This window comes from Lontra canadensis, unplaced genomic scaffold (assembly GCF_010015895.1).
Source record: "Lontra canadensis isolate GAN:19392208 unplaced genomic scaffold, GSC_riverotter_1.0 scaffold69, whole genome shotgun sequence".
NCBI classification, from domain to species: Eukaryota; Metazoa; Chordata; class Mammalia; order Carnivora; family Mustelidae; genus Lontra; species Lontra canadensis.
In genome coordinates this window covers 6849602-6866244 of record NW_022631063.1, presented here as the reverse complement: position 1 = coordinate 6866244, position 16643 = coordinate 6849602, and the positions used below count along the sequence as shown (strand labels likewise).

Here is a 16643-nt window from a genome sequence, read left to right as displayed (position 1 = left end):
GTGGAGCAGACTTTTAAAAGTTCTGATTTTGTGCTCCACCGCTTGCCGGGAGCCAGCCCCTCCCTCCATGGTCTATCTTTCCTTCACTTCGGATTCACTTCTTTGCAGGTCTTACCTTTCAGAAAGTGGTTGATTTTCTGTTTCTAGAATTGCTGCTCTTCTTCTCTTCGATCTCCTGTTGGATTTGTAGGTGTTTGGAATGGTTTGATAATTAACTAATTGAACTCCTGTGACCTGATGTCATCTCAGCCTGCTCCAGTTCTGATTTCTAAAGCCAAGATGTATAATCTCTATCTATACTACAATGCCTCTTTACTCTTACTTAAATTAAATTAATTAAAATGCCAGGGATTCAGGATGTGCTGTCCCATGGCAGGGGTTGACATTAGCACCCTGAAATTCCTTTCCCTGTTGCTTCCCTACACCCATGTCCCAGAACCCCCACTTTCACTTCCTACGCTCCATTTGCTCTCACCTAGGCTGGGGAAAATTCTATGCAGCTTAATTTGGTGGTTTCTCCTGGCATGTGAGTGTCAACATCATCTTATTGTCTAATTAATTTGTAGTCTCAATTTTTTTTTTTTTTTTTTTAAAGATTTTATTTATTTATTTGACAGAGAGAGAGCTCACAAGTAGACAGAGGCAGGCAGAGAGAGAGGAGGGGAAGCAGGCTCCCTGCTGAGCAGAGAGCCCGATGCGGGGCTCGATCCCAAGACCCTGGAATCATGACCTGAGCCGAAGGCAGAGGCTTTAACCCACTGAGCCACCCAGGCGCCCCTGTAGTCTCAATTTTAAATAGATAAATTCTGATGTTTCCAAGGAACAAAACAATAAATATTCATTTTACTTGGTAGTTCAAAGAACTAAATTTTTTTATGCTAATTTAAAAATGTTGGTATCCAGTTGACATTCAGGAAATACAAATACCTCATATCCTGTAGAAATATCAAAAATATGTAGTCAAGCCAGCAGTCTTGAACTTGACAGGGTGTCTTCTTGTGTAATATGAGAGACAGAGAGAGAGAGAATGTAAAAAAAAAAAAAAGAAAGAAAGAAAGAGAGAGAGAGAAAGGCAAATAGTCATTTTGCTATGTTCCATGAGTAAAGCTAAATTATGGGAATGTTTTCCCAGAGCAAACTTTTTAATGACTGTGTTGTTGTGTCATTATTATTAACTGCTTTGTGCATTGTTTTTATCCTGACAGATAACAGTGATAAGAATTCAAGGTAAGTGACTATTTCAACAATACATCATCTTTTCTAGAATAACTCCCTAATATTCCTTTTAAAGGCACAAAGCAGAGATAATATTTTCATGCATCTTATATTTCCCATAAAATGACATAGGTATTCCTTTTCTCTTTAAAACATTGCTATAATTTGATTTCAAAAATCTTTTGACATATCCTTTCTGGATTGGGTATACTCAGCAACACTACAGAATTTCTAACCAAATGGGCAGAGGAAAAGGTGAACAAGTATGATTTCATGAGCATAGGGGAGACCCCTAAACCTTAAATTCTTCCCACAGGCAAATAGAACCCTAAAATTTAATTATTAGATATTTCTCTTTAGCTTGAGAATTTAAATACTCATATAAAAGTGTCAGTTACTCATACATTAGTAAAAAGGTAGGACTAGACAGAGTCTAATCTGAGAAGACAGAAGGTAGGCATCAGGCAATTTCCTAGAGAGAGGTGGTGGAAAGGCCAAGATTCAAGTTTTATAGGAAATTCTAAGTAAGTCACAGTAGAGAGGGTTGTTGGATGTGGTAACATAAGTTTTAGACTAGGAGTGCTAGGGTCAGCCTGGACCTAGAAGAACCACGCTTTTCTCACTGGGTAGAAAAAAGTTGAAAATGGGTGTGGCTGTACATGAATGGCAATGAGAGAATGAATAGGAAGGTTAAGCGAATTCAGTTTTTAGAGGAGATGAATCTATCTTCTGATACATGAATTAATGTAGAATGAGAAGATCATGGTGAAAGTTTGAGAAAGCTGTGGAGGAAAATGGGACAATCTGTAGACAGATGAAGTACAGTGCTATAGATTGAGCTATGACTAGAGACCCTAATCATTCATTCATTCATGCATTCATTCATTCATCCATTCATTTCACAAATATTAATTAAGTGCCTACCAGGTATCAGGCACTATTATAAATGCTTAGTATAAAGAAAAGAACAAAACGGGTCAAAATATCTGTCCTTGAGGAGTATATATAGCATGGTAGCTAGTAATAATCTATCACTTTTTTTCTAAGAAAAAGAAAAAAGCAAACATGGAATGGAGGTATGGAATGATGTGGGGAGAAGGTTGAAATTTTTAAAGGTTTTGGCCAGGGAAGGTCTCACTGAGAAGGTGACTTATGAAGGAAAATCTGAAGGAGATGAGGGGGTTGGCCATGCAGGTATCTGAAGAAGTAACATTCTGGTGAGAGGAAATAACAAGTTCAAATGGTCAAAAGTGAGAACAAATTTGACATGAACAAAGTCAGCAAAGAGGCCAAGTAGCTTGGATGTTGAGAACTGGAGTGCAGTAGGAGGAGACAAGGTCAGAGAGCCAATTGGCCAGACCATGGAGGGCCTTGGGTATCTCAGCAAGGGCTTGGGCTTCTACTCTGAGCTGGAGGGGAAGTTTAGGGCAGCTGACTGCCAGGAGTGGCATGTGTTGGCATCAGTTCACGTGTGTCTCCAGTAGGCCCCCCAGCCTGGCTTCGGGAGAAGGGGGGCAAACAGATGCATGGATGTAGAGATGGAGTTTTCCAAGATGGAGGTGGGGAAAAGGATTAAGGTTGGTGGTAAGAATGTAGTTCAAATGGCTGGTGTGGGATCTGGGACACATGGGAAAAGAAGCACAATCTTGATGGGGTTTTAAGAATTATAAATTAAGGGGGGTTTAAAGGACTGCAGGTCTCAACTAAGATGACAAATAGGTGGAAAAGGAGGAAGGAAGTGACAAAACAGGATGCACAGACAGTCCTAGAATGCCATTGGAGTAGAGTAGTTTCTGGTGAAAGAAAGGTCTAGGGTGTATCCATGAAAGTATGACTCAGGTGAAGTAGAGATCCCTGGAGTTGAGAAGGTCAAAGATGGGTTACGTGGTTACATACAACTTTATGAGAAATGAAATGAGTAAGAAATAGTGAGGAAATACAATATTATGGGGAGTATGAGAGTTTTTTAAAACTTTTCCGTCAAATCAATACTGTTTAATGTAGTTGTTAAATTTTTAAGTGCTGGAAGGAAGCTTTAAATCAGCTAATCCTACCACCTGAACTTACATTACAAGGGACTATAAATAGAAACGGGTTGAGGGTCAAGGTTGAGGTCCAATAGTTTTATGTTAGTATAACTGGGAATACAGAGCACCTTTTATTTCCTTTCAATACCTCTCAGAAAAACTTCACTGAATCTCTGCTAAACATGAGATATAGCTATACTGAAATCTCTGAAAGAGGTAAATCTGAAAAATAAGAGCTTGTTTTCAAGATGCCAGGTTTGGCAAGAATTTCTCAGTCAATGGGGACTTTATTTCTTACTAAAGGATGACTCATAAAATCATTATCTAGGGAGAATTTCTCTTTGTTTTGGAAAGGATGGTCTATAAATCCATTATGTTTTTCTCCTCAGGTTACAAGATGAGAGGAAAGGTGACAGCAGTCAAGTTGGCTTCTTTCAATTGGTAATAAAACTGTGCTGATTTTTGACATAAATTTTGCAACCACAAATTGTTCAGATTATGGAGGGAGTGTTAAATCTTAAGTCACTGGCAGGTTTTTAAGAACAGTTTTTTTTTAGAACAGGTTTTTCAGTCATAAACTTTGTCTATATAATAACATGCTAAATGGCAGTTAGAAATATATTGGTAATTAAACTTAAATCCTGGGTGCCTGGGTGTCTCAGTCAGTTAAGCATCCAGCTCTTGATTTCATATCAGGTTGTGATTCAGGGTTGTGAGTTCAAGCCCTGTGTTGGGCTCCATGCTGGGTGTGGAGTCTGCTTAAGATTCTCTCTCTCCTTCTGTCCCACCTCACTCTCTCTCTCTCTCTCCTCCCCCGTTATAAATAAATAAATAAATATATAAGTAAATCCTATCTGGTAATATTAAACACATAATCCTATCTGGTAGATCAGAAAAGTGTCCTGGAAGATAATCACTAAGTCCATAATTATTTTAGTAAAGAAAATCATCATAGTAATCATATGATGTATATTTAACCTTATGACATATCTTTGGAAATTCCATAGTGTGGTATTTTCCCCTAATTTTCACAAGGCTGAGGCATTTCTAGACACTAATAGGCACTCTTGTTTGTCAGTATTAGTTCTGGGATACAATTTATGCTATTGCTGAATCCTTCACAAGCATTTCTATATGGCAATGGCATCAATGCCGTGACCACTTCCCACTGAAGTTGTGAATCAATGGCTAAGAAACGAAGTCAGTTCTTGAGGTAAAGAGAATGAATTCAGAGACTAGGAAAGAAATAATATAAACTAACAATGTAAGAGTCCAGTGTTTTAGATAATTAATATACAACTTATTTTTTCTTAAGATTTTATTTATTTATTTGAGAGAGAGTGAAAGCGAGAGAAATCACAGAGGGAGAGGCAGAGGGAGGAACAGATTCCCCACTGAGCAGAGAGACTGATGCGGGGTTTGACCCCAGGACTCTGGGATTGTGACCTGAGCTGAAGGCAGACGCTCAACCGACTGGGCCACCCACGTGCCCCAATATACCACTTATTTTGGTATAATTAGTGAGAACTCTATTGTTCAATTAAGATGATTCCCATAAAATTTGGAGCTAAATGATATTTATCAGAATCTAGTAACTAAAATTAAATAGTCCTCCTACTTCTCCTGCTTTTCACCCATAGATGATCTCTGAATCCTTTGTTTTTCAAGTTTCGATTTTCTTCAACGACTGACATTTGGCTGATGTTTGTGGGAAGTTTATGTGCATTTCTCCATGGACTATCCCATCCAGGAGTGCTGCTCATTTTTGGCACAATGACAGATGTTTTTATTGACTACGACACTGAATTACAAGAACTCAAGATCCCTGGAAGAGCATGTGTAAACAACACTATAGTATGGATCAACAGCTCCCTTAACCAGAGTGTGACCAATGGAACGCGGTGTGGGTAAGCTGCTATTTTTTATTTTTTCCTTTTTTTGCTCATACATTAAATTGTAATTCAAAATGTGTAAATGGGATTTTATTAGCTGAACTGGAGTGATATCCAACAGAGAGCGAACAGAAACAAAAATTTAACCCATATTTCTGAAAATTACTCTGCCCTGAGGTTCTTCCTATTTTACCGGGTTTTTAAATCCCAACAAAAAAATAGAATTAGAAATTACCCATTAAATGGTCACCCAAATTTAAGCACTTGGTAGACTATAGGCTTGAGGATAAACACTACCAGTACAGTAGGAAGGTAAGCCATGAATTTTACTTGAGTCTTTGTCATGTCTTATATCTTATATGCAAGACTTCTTTTAGTTCCTTAACTGCTTTCTGTTTCTTAGCTTCTGTGGTCGTGGCAAATGGCCCAGATGATCTTCAGTCTTCTTTCTATAATGGGAAACTCATTAGTGTGCTACAGCACTTGGAGTAGGGGCTGCTTGGTCTCAGTAGTTGAGTCTCTACAGAAGAGTGGTGTGGCGCTATAAACGGAAGGGGGCCATGCAGCATTAGCCAGAACCCACTGTGCTACTATTCATTTTGTGATAAGCCCAACAGTGAGTCTATAGTGTTTCATGGTGTTGACTCACTGTCACAGAATGAACTTTGCAGCCTGCCTCACACTGCCTCAGGGCCAGAACAAGCTCATTGGCATGTATGAACCCACACACTCAGGTTCAAGAGCCAAGGGCCTGGCACATCCTGACTAGAAAGACACTTGGAATAGCTCCCCTAGGCAAATTTATATTTTTCACCTTCATTTAAAAAATATTTCCACATATTTCATTTAGATTATGAGCAAATCCTGTTAAACCGCTGATACTGTTCCATAATATTATCTACTGTTAGGGTCTTTCATTCATTTACTCATTCAACCAAAATTTTTGAACACCAACTTCATACCAGGAAATTGTGTAAGCCTCAAGGATATTTTGAGTCATGGTCCTTATCTTCGTGGTGTTTAGGTCTAGTCAGTAAAATCATCATTAAATCAGAGACCATTCAAATAAATATATAGTTACAGCTGGTTAAGTACTTGACAGAAAAAATACAAGACAATATACAATGTGCAGAATTATCTTTTAAAAAATAATAAGCTTACTCATTAGCAATAAATTTCCTAATATCTAAATATATATGTTTCTTTTCTAAATTTGGAAGTAAGATTCAGAACAGTTTGTATAAACGAGTTACTGTTGTCAATGACAGTCTTTTAATTTTAAGTCTTTTATGTTGGAAGACAAAAATGAATTGTTTTTTACAGAGTAGTTCGACTACAAAAATCTAAGTTTAATTATTTCCCCCTTTGAAAAAAGTGCATTCAGATTTATGTATGATGTAAATTGACCCAAATCATTAATAACATTTATGAAGGTAAAATTTTCTAGGGAAAATTCCTGAAAGTATAGCCTGTTATGCCTTAAAGTTTGGTAATAAATGTTAGGCTAAAATTTGAGACATGTCCATGATAACAAGTGTTCATAAATATTTATTAGATAATTTAAAGAGTGAATCTACCATTAACATCTATATCACTAACATCCAGTAGAAAGGAATTTTCCATGGCTACCCATCACTCACACTTTAGTTATTCCTACTAGGTGATATACTTGAAGGTGAGCAAATAGTGCAAAGCAAATGGGGGCTTTCAGAAGCTCATTGGCTTTTGCTGAATTTATAGGATACAGAACATGTAAATGGATATTTGTCCTTTTTTAAAAATTTCATATGAGTTTCTGGAATTGTGTAGACCTTGTCTTTCTCAGGCTTTTTCTTTATGAGGATCTCCTTTGATGAGTTAAATACTTTAATTGTGAATTATTATGGTCCCTGACACGACTCCTGCTTTACTTCTGGGTAAATATTTGTTTAGCTTTTATGTAGTTAAGATCACTGTGAAAATGGACTTGGGTGGAACAGAAGAGAAGGGAGTGGACATTTTTCTATCTGTAAGTAGTTAACATGCCTCCAGAATTACTCAGCTCTTTTGCACCTTTTTCCTTGGAAAAAGTATATCATTAAAAGTGTAATTTCTCCACCTATTATAATAAGTATATTAGTCTTGGACAAGACTACTCCATGATTTTATCAACATAAGCAGGCATGTGTAATAGTAGGAACTGGTTTTGCTCTTTCATTTCACTGGCTGGTTTCTACATTTCAGTTATAATCCATTGGATGGAATTTTTAGGTAAAGCCTTTCAAATGATTCTGAGTGCATAATGCTGAAAAGTATTATAGAACATCAGGCCTCCTGCTTAGATTATCAGAATTTATTTGCTCAGAATAATCAAATAGTAAGACAAAAGAATGAAAAATGACTGAAAGGGAAGTTCAAAGAGTCCAAATACCACAGTGCAGCTTCTTTCTACTTTCTTTTAACCAACCCAAGTGTAAAAATTCAAATGGAAGACACAAAGTCTTGTGACTTAATTGTGGAAGTAACATACCATAATTTCTGCCATTCTCTGCAGTCATTGAGAAGTCCGATTCCTCATTTCCCCCACATGTGAATGCATTAAAGTAGAAATCAGCCTGTATTTTCTCTTGGATTTCAGTCTGCTTTCTTAGCAATGTACAGTTAGTGTATGCATTCAAGCACTATATTGAAGTTAGACACTGTAAAACCATACACTTTTAAAAATAGTTTTATTGAGACATAATTTACATGCCATGAAATTTACCAACTTAAGGTGTACAACTCAATGGTTTTCAGTCTTTTGCAGAGTTGTGCCTCCACCACTATAGTCAACTTTAGAACATTTTTATTACTACAAAAAGAAACCCCATACCCCTTAGCTATCATTCTCTGATTCCCTCATTCCTCCCCTCAGTCCTAGACAACCACTAATCTACCTTCTGGCTCTGTAGATTTACCTATTCTGGCCATTTCATACAAATGGAATCCCACAATATGGGGTCCTTTGTGATTGGCTTCTTCAACTGAACATAATGTTTTCAAGGTTCATCATATCACAGCATGAATTAACACAGCCTAGCATGTGCCTATCCTGGTGAGTGTTCCATGTGCACTTGTGGGGAATATGTACTTTGCTGTTATTGAATAGAATGTTCAAAAGATGTCTGTCAGGACTAATTGGTTTATGGTGTTACTCAAGTCTTCTATTCCTAGTTGTTCTATCCAATACTGAAAATAGGGAGTTGTAATCTCTGACTATTATCAATGAACTATTTCTACCCTTGAATCTGTCACCCTTTGCTTCATGTATTTGGGGCTCCGTTTTTAGATGCATATATATTTAAAATTTCTATAATCTTTCTATAGATTGACCCTTTATAATTACAAAATGGTTTTTATTTCTAGTAACAATTTTTTATAATTTGTCTTATATTAGTATAGCCACTCTTGGTTTGTTATGGCTGCTTTTTACCATGACATACCTTTTTTCCATACTACTTTCAACTTGCTCATATCTTTGAATTTAAATATGTCTCCTTCAGACAGCCTACAGTTGGAGCTTGTATTTTGTTTTTTTTTTTTTTATAATTTACCCAGTCTCACAATCTCTGCCTTTTGATTGGATTATTTAATCCATTACATATAAAACCAACCTACCTAAGAGTCTAAAAAAGTGGATAGGAGAAGGTTAGAGATCTCAGGACCCAAATAGTGACATGATTGTGTATTTCATGGATTTTCTTTAGGCTTCATTTGTACTAGATTGGGTGTTGGGAAGCTGTAACCTAGAAATACCAGTATGTACAGACCACAAAGGACTCAATAAAATTCTGCTCTCTCTAGATAATAGACCACAAAGAGGCAGCCTGACAGAAGAATTTCAGGCAGTTACTATTCTACTCAAGCCAACACCACAGAACAAAACAAAACACACATAACCCCCCTCTTATCCATGGCAGCAAGGTTGAGCTGGGGACCTAGACTTCTGTCTTTGCCAGGTATCAATGAGCCACTGCCCTGTCTCTCCCCTACCCAACTCCTGTGGTGTCAGTGAAGAATATGTGGAAGCCCGAACCATCCCCATGGTAATGAGAAACCTCTCCCCTACCTGCTCGGGTAGGATCAGAGTCAGGATATTCAACACCACCCCAATGGAAGAGAAAATCAAGACATTTTCAGAGGAGGGAAATGAAGAGAATTTATTGTCAGCTGACTTACTTAAAAGAATGGCTAAAGTACGGAAACAATAAAAGAAAGGGAACAATAAAAGAAACCTTGTCTATTAAGTAGGAAGAACATGGTAAGCAAAACTTCCTTTCTTTTCCAGAGTTTTCTAAATTATGTTTGAGGGTGGAAGCAAAAATGCTAACACTGTCTGATATACTTCTATTGTAATACCGTCTGAGGTGAGTGTGATTTGGAAATATTAAAGATAAGTCATTAGCAGGGGAGAATAAATGTATATAATGGGAGGCAGTGTTTTTATACCCCGTGCAAACTGGTAAAATGACAACACTAGCTGACTATAATAAGTGATATATCTATAATGGAATTCCTAGAGAAACCACTAAAAAAGCTATTCAAAGAGATACAGTCAAAACCACTACAAATAAATTAAAACTGAATTCTAAAAAATGTTTGAGGGGCACCTGGCTGGAGCAGTCTGTTAAGCATTTGACTCTTGATCTCAGGGTTGTGAGTTCAAGCCCAACATTGGGCTCCATGCTAGGTGTGGAGCCTACTTAAAATAAAATAAGAAAATTAAATAAAATTAAATTAAAATAAAAACGGTTTGAGTAGCCCATAAGAAAGCAGGGGGAAGAAAACAGAAAAATATGAAACAGAGAGAACAAACAGAAAAGAAAAAAAAAGTTACATTTGAGCCCTAACATATCAATAATTATATTAAATTTGTGATTTATTTTATTTTTTTAAGAAGATTTTATTTATGTATTTGACAGAGAGAGAGATCACAAGTAGGCAGAGAGGCAGGCAGAGAGAGAGGGGGAAGCAGGCTCCCTGCTGAGCAGAGAACCCAATGTGGGGCTTGATCCCAGGACCCTGAGATCATGACCTGAGCCGAAGGCAGAGGCTTAACCCTCTGAGCCACCCAGGCGCCCCAAATTTAAGTGATTTAAATCTACTAAATAGGACAGGGATTGGCAGAATGGATTTTAAAATAACCCAACTACATGCTATTTATGAGGAAATCACTTTAACTAAAAAATAGAGGCAAGTCGAGGGGTGACTGTGTTGCTCAGTTGGTTAAGCATCTGACTCTTGGTTTTGGCTCAGGTTGTGATTTCAGGGTTATGAGATGGAGTCCCATGTTGGGCTCTGTGTTCAGCTGAGAGTCTACTTGAGATTCTTCTTTCTCTCCCTCTGCCCCTCCTCCTGCTCTCACTTTCTCTCTCTAAGGATGGAAAAAGATTTATCATGCAAACATTAATCAAAAGAAAGAAGAAATGGCTATTCTGATATGAGATAAAATGGACTTTGGAACAAAGAAAATTACAGAGACAAGGAGAGAAATTGTACAATGATAAATGGGTCAATCTGCCATGAAGACACAGCAATCTTAAATGTGTACTCACCAAACAACAGAATTGCAAAACATGTGAAGCAACAACTGACAGAATGGAAAGGAAAAAGAGACAAGTCAAAATTATAGTAGACCCCTTAAATATCCATCTCTCACCAATTTGTAGAACAGATAGACATTAAATTATCACGGATATAGAAGAACTCAACACCAGCAACCAATGGGATCTAATTGACATCTATAGAACATTCCACTCAACAACCACATAATACACATTCTTTTCAAGAGCCTACGGGGCATATGCCAAGATGGACCATACCCTGAGCCATGAAACAAACCTCAAGAGATGCAAAATACTTGAAATTATAGAATGCATTCTCTGGCTACAATGTAATCAAAGTAGAAATCAAAACTAGAGATAATGGAAATCCCCCCCAGATTCTTAGGAATCAGATTACAGACATCTAAATAATCGATAGATCAAAGATGAAGTCTCAGGGGAAAAGTTTTAAAAATTAAACTGAGTGAAAGGGAAAATAGAAAATGTGAAAATCTGAGGAACACAGCTCATACAGGGCTGAGAGGAAAATTTATATCACTAAATGCATACATTACAAAAGAGGAAACATTGCAAATTAAACATCTAAGCTTCCAACTCAAAAACCTAGAAAAACAGCAAAATAAGTCCACTGAAAATGTATGAGAAGAAATAATAAAGACAAAACAAACACATATAGAAAATCAATGAAATACACCATGACCAAGTAGAGTGTATTCTAGAGAAGCATACATTGTTCAGTATTAGAAAAAGTCAATGTAATCCACCATGTTAACGGGCTAATATAGAAAAACCACACAATGATCTCCATCAACATAGAAAAAGCATTTAAAATTTCAATATCCATCCATAATAAAAACTCTCAGAAAACTAGGAACGGAAAGGAACTTCTTTAACTTAAGAAAGGACATCTAAAAAAAAGTTCTATGGCTAACATTATACTCAAAAGTGGAAGATTGTATATTTTCTCCCTAAGACTGGAAACAAGGCAAAGATAGAGGCTTTCGCTGCTATTATTCAACACATTACTCAAAGTTCTAGCTTATACAATAGGGAAGGAAAGGAATACTGATTTAATACTGAACACTACTGAACTGTACACTTAAAAATGGTTAAGTTGGTAAATTTTATGTTATGTGTTCTTTATTACAATCAAAACATTTGTAATGAAAAAAATACAGATCTAAAAGGAAGAAATATAACTTTATTTTGGAGATGAGAGATATCCAAAATAGAAAAGCTGAAATGATATACAAAAATATCCTAGAACCAATAAATGAGTATGGCAAATTCATAAAATACCAAGTACCAAATAAATATACAAAATTTAGTGGTATTTCTACATACTAACAATGAACACGTGGACACCAAAATTCAAAATATAGCGCAAAAAAAACCACAACAGAATAAAAGAAAATAAACATAATGCCATTTACAATTGCTCAAAAAATTTATTTAGGTGCAAATCCAACAAAACATGTATAGGACTTATATGCTGAAAAATGCAAAATGCTGATGAAAGAAATCAAAGACCTAAATAGATGGAGAGACATACTTGCTCATGAATTGGAAAATTCAATATAATAAAGATGTTAATTTCCTCAAGCTGACATATAGCTTTAATAAAATTCCTATCAAAATCTCAGCAAGATATTTTATAGATATAGACAAGATAACTCTAAAATTCATATTAAAAGGCAAAAGAACTAGAATATCTAAAACAACTTTGAAAAAGAAGAATAAAATGTGAGGAAACAATCTACCTGATTTCAAGACATATTATATAGCTACAGCAATCAAGGTTGTGTGGTATTGACAGAAGAACAGAACAGAGAACTCAAACATAGACCCATGCAAACATGTCCAATTGGTTGTTGGCAAAGGTAGAAAAGAAATTCAATGAAGAAAATATAAACTTTTTATCAAATGGTGCATGACTAGTTGGACATCCATAGGCAAAAAATGAACCCATACAAAAAATAGCTCAAAATGGATTTTGGACATAAATGTAAAAAATAAACTGTAAACTTTTAGAAAAATATGTAGGTGACCATTTTTGTGTCTAAGACTAGACAAAGAGCTTTTAGACTTGACACTAAGAATCCATAAAAAGAAAAATTGGTGAATTGGATTTCATCAAAATGGAGAACTTGTGCTCTGGAAGACCCAGGGAAGAGGATGAAAAGAAAAGCTACAGACTGGGAGAGCATATTTGTGAATTACATATCTAAAAAAGGACTAGGATCTAGAAAATTTAAAGAACTCTCCAAATTCAATGGTTCGGAAAACTCCAATTTGGATATGGGAAAAACATGTGATCAAGCATTTCACTGGGGATATAAAGACAGCAAATGAGCACATGAGAAGATATTTAGCCACATTAGTGGTTAGGGAATGCAAATTAAAATCAAAATGAGGTATCAGCACAGATCTGTTAGAATGGGTAAAATAAAAATAATAGTAACACCAGAGCTGATGGGGTTGTGGAGGAAACGGGTCACTTACACCTTGCTGGTGGGAATGTAAAATGGTGTAGCCACTCTGGAAAATAGTTTGGCCATTAAAAAAGAGTTAAACATGCAAATATTATAACCCAGAAATTCTACTGTTGGGGATTTATCCCAGAGAAGTGAAAACCCATGTTTACATAAAAACCTGTACATAAAGGTTACAGACACTTTATTTGTAACAGACAAAACCTGGAAACAGCCCAGATACCCTTCATTGGGCGAGTGGTTAAGCAAACTGTGATACATCTGTACCACGGACTATGACTTAACAATAAACAGGAACAAATAATTTATTAAACTTTAAAGCATTATGCTGAGTAAAAAAAAAGAAAAAAAAAGAAAAAAAAGCCAATCAACACCAAACGGTTACATACTGTGTGATTCCATTTATAAAATATTCTTCAAATGACAGAACTGTGGCAATAGAGAACAGACAAGAGGTAGCTAGGGATTAAGAGGGAAGTGGAGGCTGGATGGAAGCATGTGTAGATGTAAAAGGGCGACATGAAGAACTGCTGGAGTGATGAGAAATTCTGATCTCGATTATATCAATGTCATCACCCTGGTTGGGATATTGTCCTGTCGTTTTGCAAGGTATTACCAAAGGGTGTATATGTTTTCGTATTATTTCTCACAATTGCATGAGAATCCGCACTTACCTCAAAAAAAAAAAAAAGTGGTGTGAAAAACAAACCAACAAAAAAATAGCTTCATGGGTGAGAAAAATTGTCATAGATTCTCTGAAAGGAAATTCCAGCCATTCTGGCAGTAAGCTACCATAGCGTATGGATGTTCTGTAAAACAGTTTCACCTAGTGATCTGCCATTTGTCCACAGGTTGATGTCCTGTGCATTAAGAACACAGAACTTCCAACATTCTGAGAGTAGGACATGGGCAAGTTTCTGCCAATCTGTGATGCTCTTTTTGGAGTTGACACTGATTTCATTCTAAAGTGTTAATGCTACTGGGTCTACAGTGCATGAAAACCATTGAAAGGAAAACTCTGTGTTAAGCAATATACCTTGTTGTAAAGACCTCCTAGATATTTAAAATGAAAGCCCTACGGCTTTAGTAAATCTGAAATCTTGAGGTATAGATTGAGTACTTTGATTTTATGGTGCATTTATTTTTCATTAAAAGCAAGGTAAGAATCCACATATCTTAATAATTTGTAAAATATATCTTACCTTTCCCCCCTAATTGTCATCTTTCTGCCCTCTTCTCTCTTCAACAAATGAACCTTAATGCAAATAGATGTATGTCAATTTTGCTGTTAAAAAAGAAAGGCACCCATTTGGTGAGCCAAATCACCTACACACTTTAAAAACTCCTTTCCAGGATTTTATAACCGCAAGAAAACTTTCCACCCGATGATAAAAAAAATTTGATGTGCAGTCAGACGAGCCAAGCCAGCCTGCTCCTTTCCTTCCTATCAGTTTTTCTGATAGGTTTGTCCTGTTGTTCCAGAAATATTCTCAAGTAGTTTCTAAAACCCTAATAACTTCTTATCTCCAAGAATAAAATAAAAATAAGTTAGCCATTCATCTCTGGGGTGCCTCAGGAGCGAACAGAATCATAAACTACACATGTCCTATCCACACCGTCCAGCAATAATATAATTCTCCTGAATTTTGCCCTAATAAATTCTGGAGCTGGGTCAGTGCTCAGTACTTTTAATCTGAATAGGTCTGTTTATTCCTGGTAGCTGCTTCTTTCACTGCAGCCATTTTATTGCCTCAGTGTGTGTAGGAGGAACGCACCACAGGATATCTAAGTAAAGCTTACTGACAAATACTCCTACTTCTCTGTTTTGGGACACCCAAATTTCATTTCACAATGAAAAATTTCACAGAAAACAAAGAGTATGGTCTCATTTACACATTAGAAGTCTTGTTCTCCATTATGCATCTTATAAAGAGATACTTGAGTTTTGTGAGAACCTCTGATGGTGGATACTTATATATATATAAGTTTTCTAGGGTTCCCTTAAACCATAATAAAAGACCAAAAATGTGTTGAACAGACATATTAGCTATTTTGGAGATGATCCCTCCAAAGAGAGGTTGACCAAGGCAATTATTTCCCTTCATTATAAGTATTTTGAAAGTCAAAGCAAAATCAAGAAACATTTATGGAGGTATTGTGTCTGCTATGTATAAGGTATTGTACAAGTCTTCAGGCAGTGTGAGCAAGCAGCTAAAACCAAGTCCTTGTCCTCAAGTGGCCTACAATCTTGCAAAACAAGCATAATTCTATTCAGTATAGATATAGTCAATGAAGATATCAAATAATAGTGCAAGATGTCAATAAAATCTGGCATGGAATAAGTTTGTTCTGAATTAAATAAATTATACTAAAACACTTGGTCTAGTTCAGTAGAGGAAGAGAACAATTCAAGCTTGAGTCACAGAAGGAAGCCCTGACAAAAAGCAGAAAGCACATCAGATGGAAACATCTGTGCCCAAGATGCAGTTTTCTGGTTTTCTAAAGACATGGACTTGCAGGGCATCTAGGTGGCTCAGTGGGTTAAAGCCTCTGCCTTCAGCTCAGGTCATGATCCCAGAGTCCTGGGATCGAGCCCCACATGATCCCAGGGTCCTGGGATCCAGCCTCAGCAGGGAGCCTGCTTCCCTGCTCTCTCTGCCTGCCTCTCTGCCTACTTATGATCTCTGTCTGTCAAATAAATAAATAAAATCTTAAAAAAAAAAGAAATGGACTCGCTATCATTTAGAGCATCCTCAAGGGTTAGAACTGTTAGTAACCAATATGTTAATTTTCTAAGTACACAATTCTTTATTTTCTGAAAACAATTTCAGACTAATTTGTGCCTCCCCTCCCTACCCCTGCCAATCTCCAAACCCTGTGCCAAAGCGTGGTAGTTGCACTGAAAAAACACTGTAGAGCTTTCTTGCTGTTCCCCACAAATTCTCACCTTAGAAATTGTCCCAGAGGGGCATCTAGGCTGCAGTCGACAGAAGGATTAGGTTGATAAAGTATTTTTCTCCTTCTCTGGGATGATCACACACATTTTTCAGTGTTACTTTGAGATAAAAGAGTTGAAAAGCTGATTTGGACTCCTGGAAAAGGTAGCAGTAAAGCTCCTGACTTACAGCCCACACCTCTCTACCGGTGTCTTTTCAGACAACAGTCTAGCTTTTTAAACCTTTCCCTAGCAACCCTCAGTTTGTTTCCTGAGATTAAGAGTATCTTATGGTTTGTCTCCCTCTCTAGTTTCATTTTCCCCGTCCTTCCCCTATGATCTTCTGTCTTGTTTCTCTAATTCCTTATATCGGGGAGATCATATGATAATTGTCTTTCTCTGATGGACTTATTTTGCTTAGCATGATACCCTCTAGTTCCATCCACATCATTGCAAATGTCAAGACTTCAGTTTTTGATGGCTGCATAGTATTCCATTAT

At 36.7% G+C, this 16643-nt stretch overlaps 1 protein-coding gene across 2 annotated transcripts in view; it reads left to right on the top strand.

The window, feature by feature from the left end:
- ABCB11 (ATP binding cassette subfamily B member 11) overlaps positions 1-16643 on the top strand; it is a 94496-nt gene that overhangs the window by 17632 nt on the left and 60221 nt on the right. The window contains exons 3-5 of one of the 2 annotated variants that reach the window (XM_032880385.1): positions 1206-1227; positions 3632-3683; positions 4911-5149. In XM_032880385.1, coding sequence (XP_032736276.1) covers positions 1206-1227; positions 3632-3683; positions 4911-5149 — 313 coding nt within the window. Of the gene's footprint in view, positions 1-1205; positions 1228-3631; positions 3684-4882; positions 5150-16643 lie in introns of those variants that run through there. The other variant, XM_032880386.1, reaches the window with a different exon arrangement.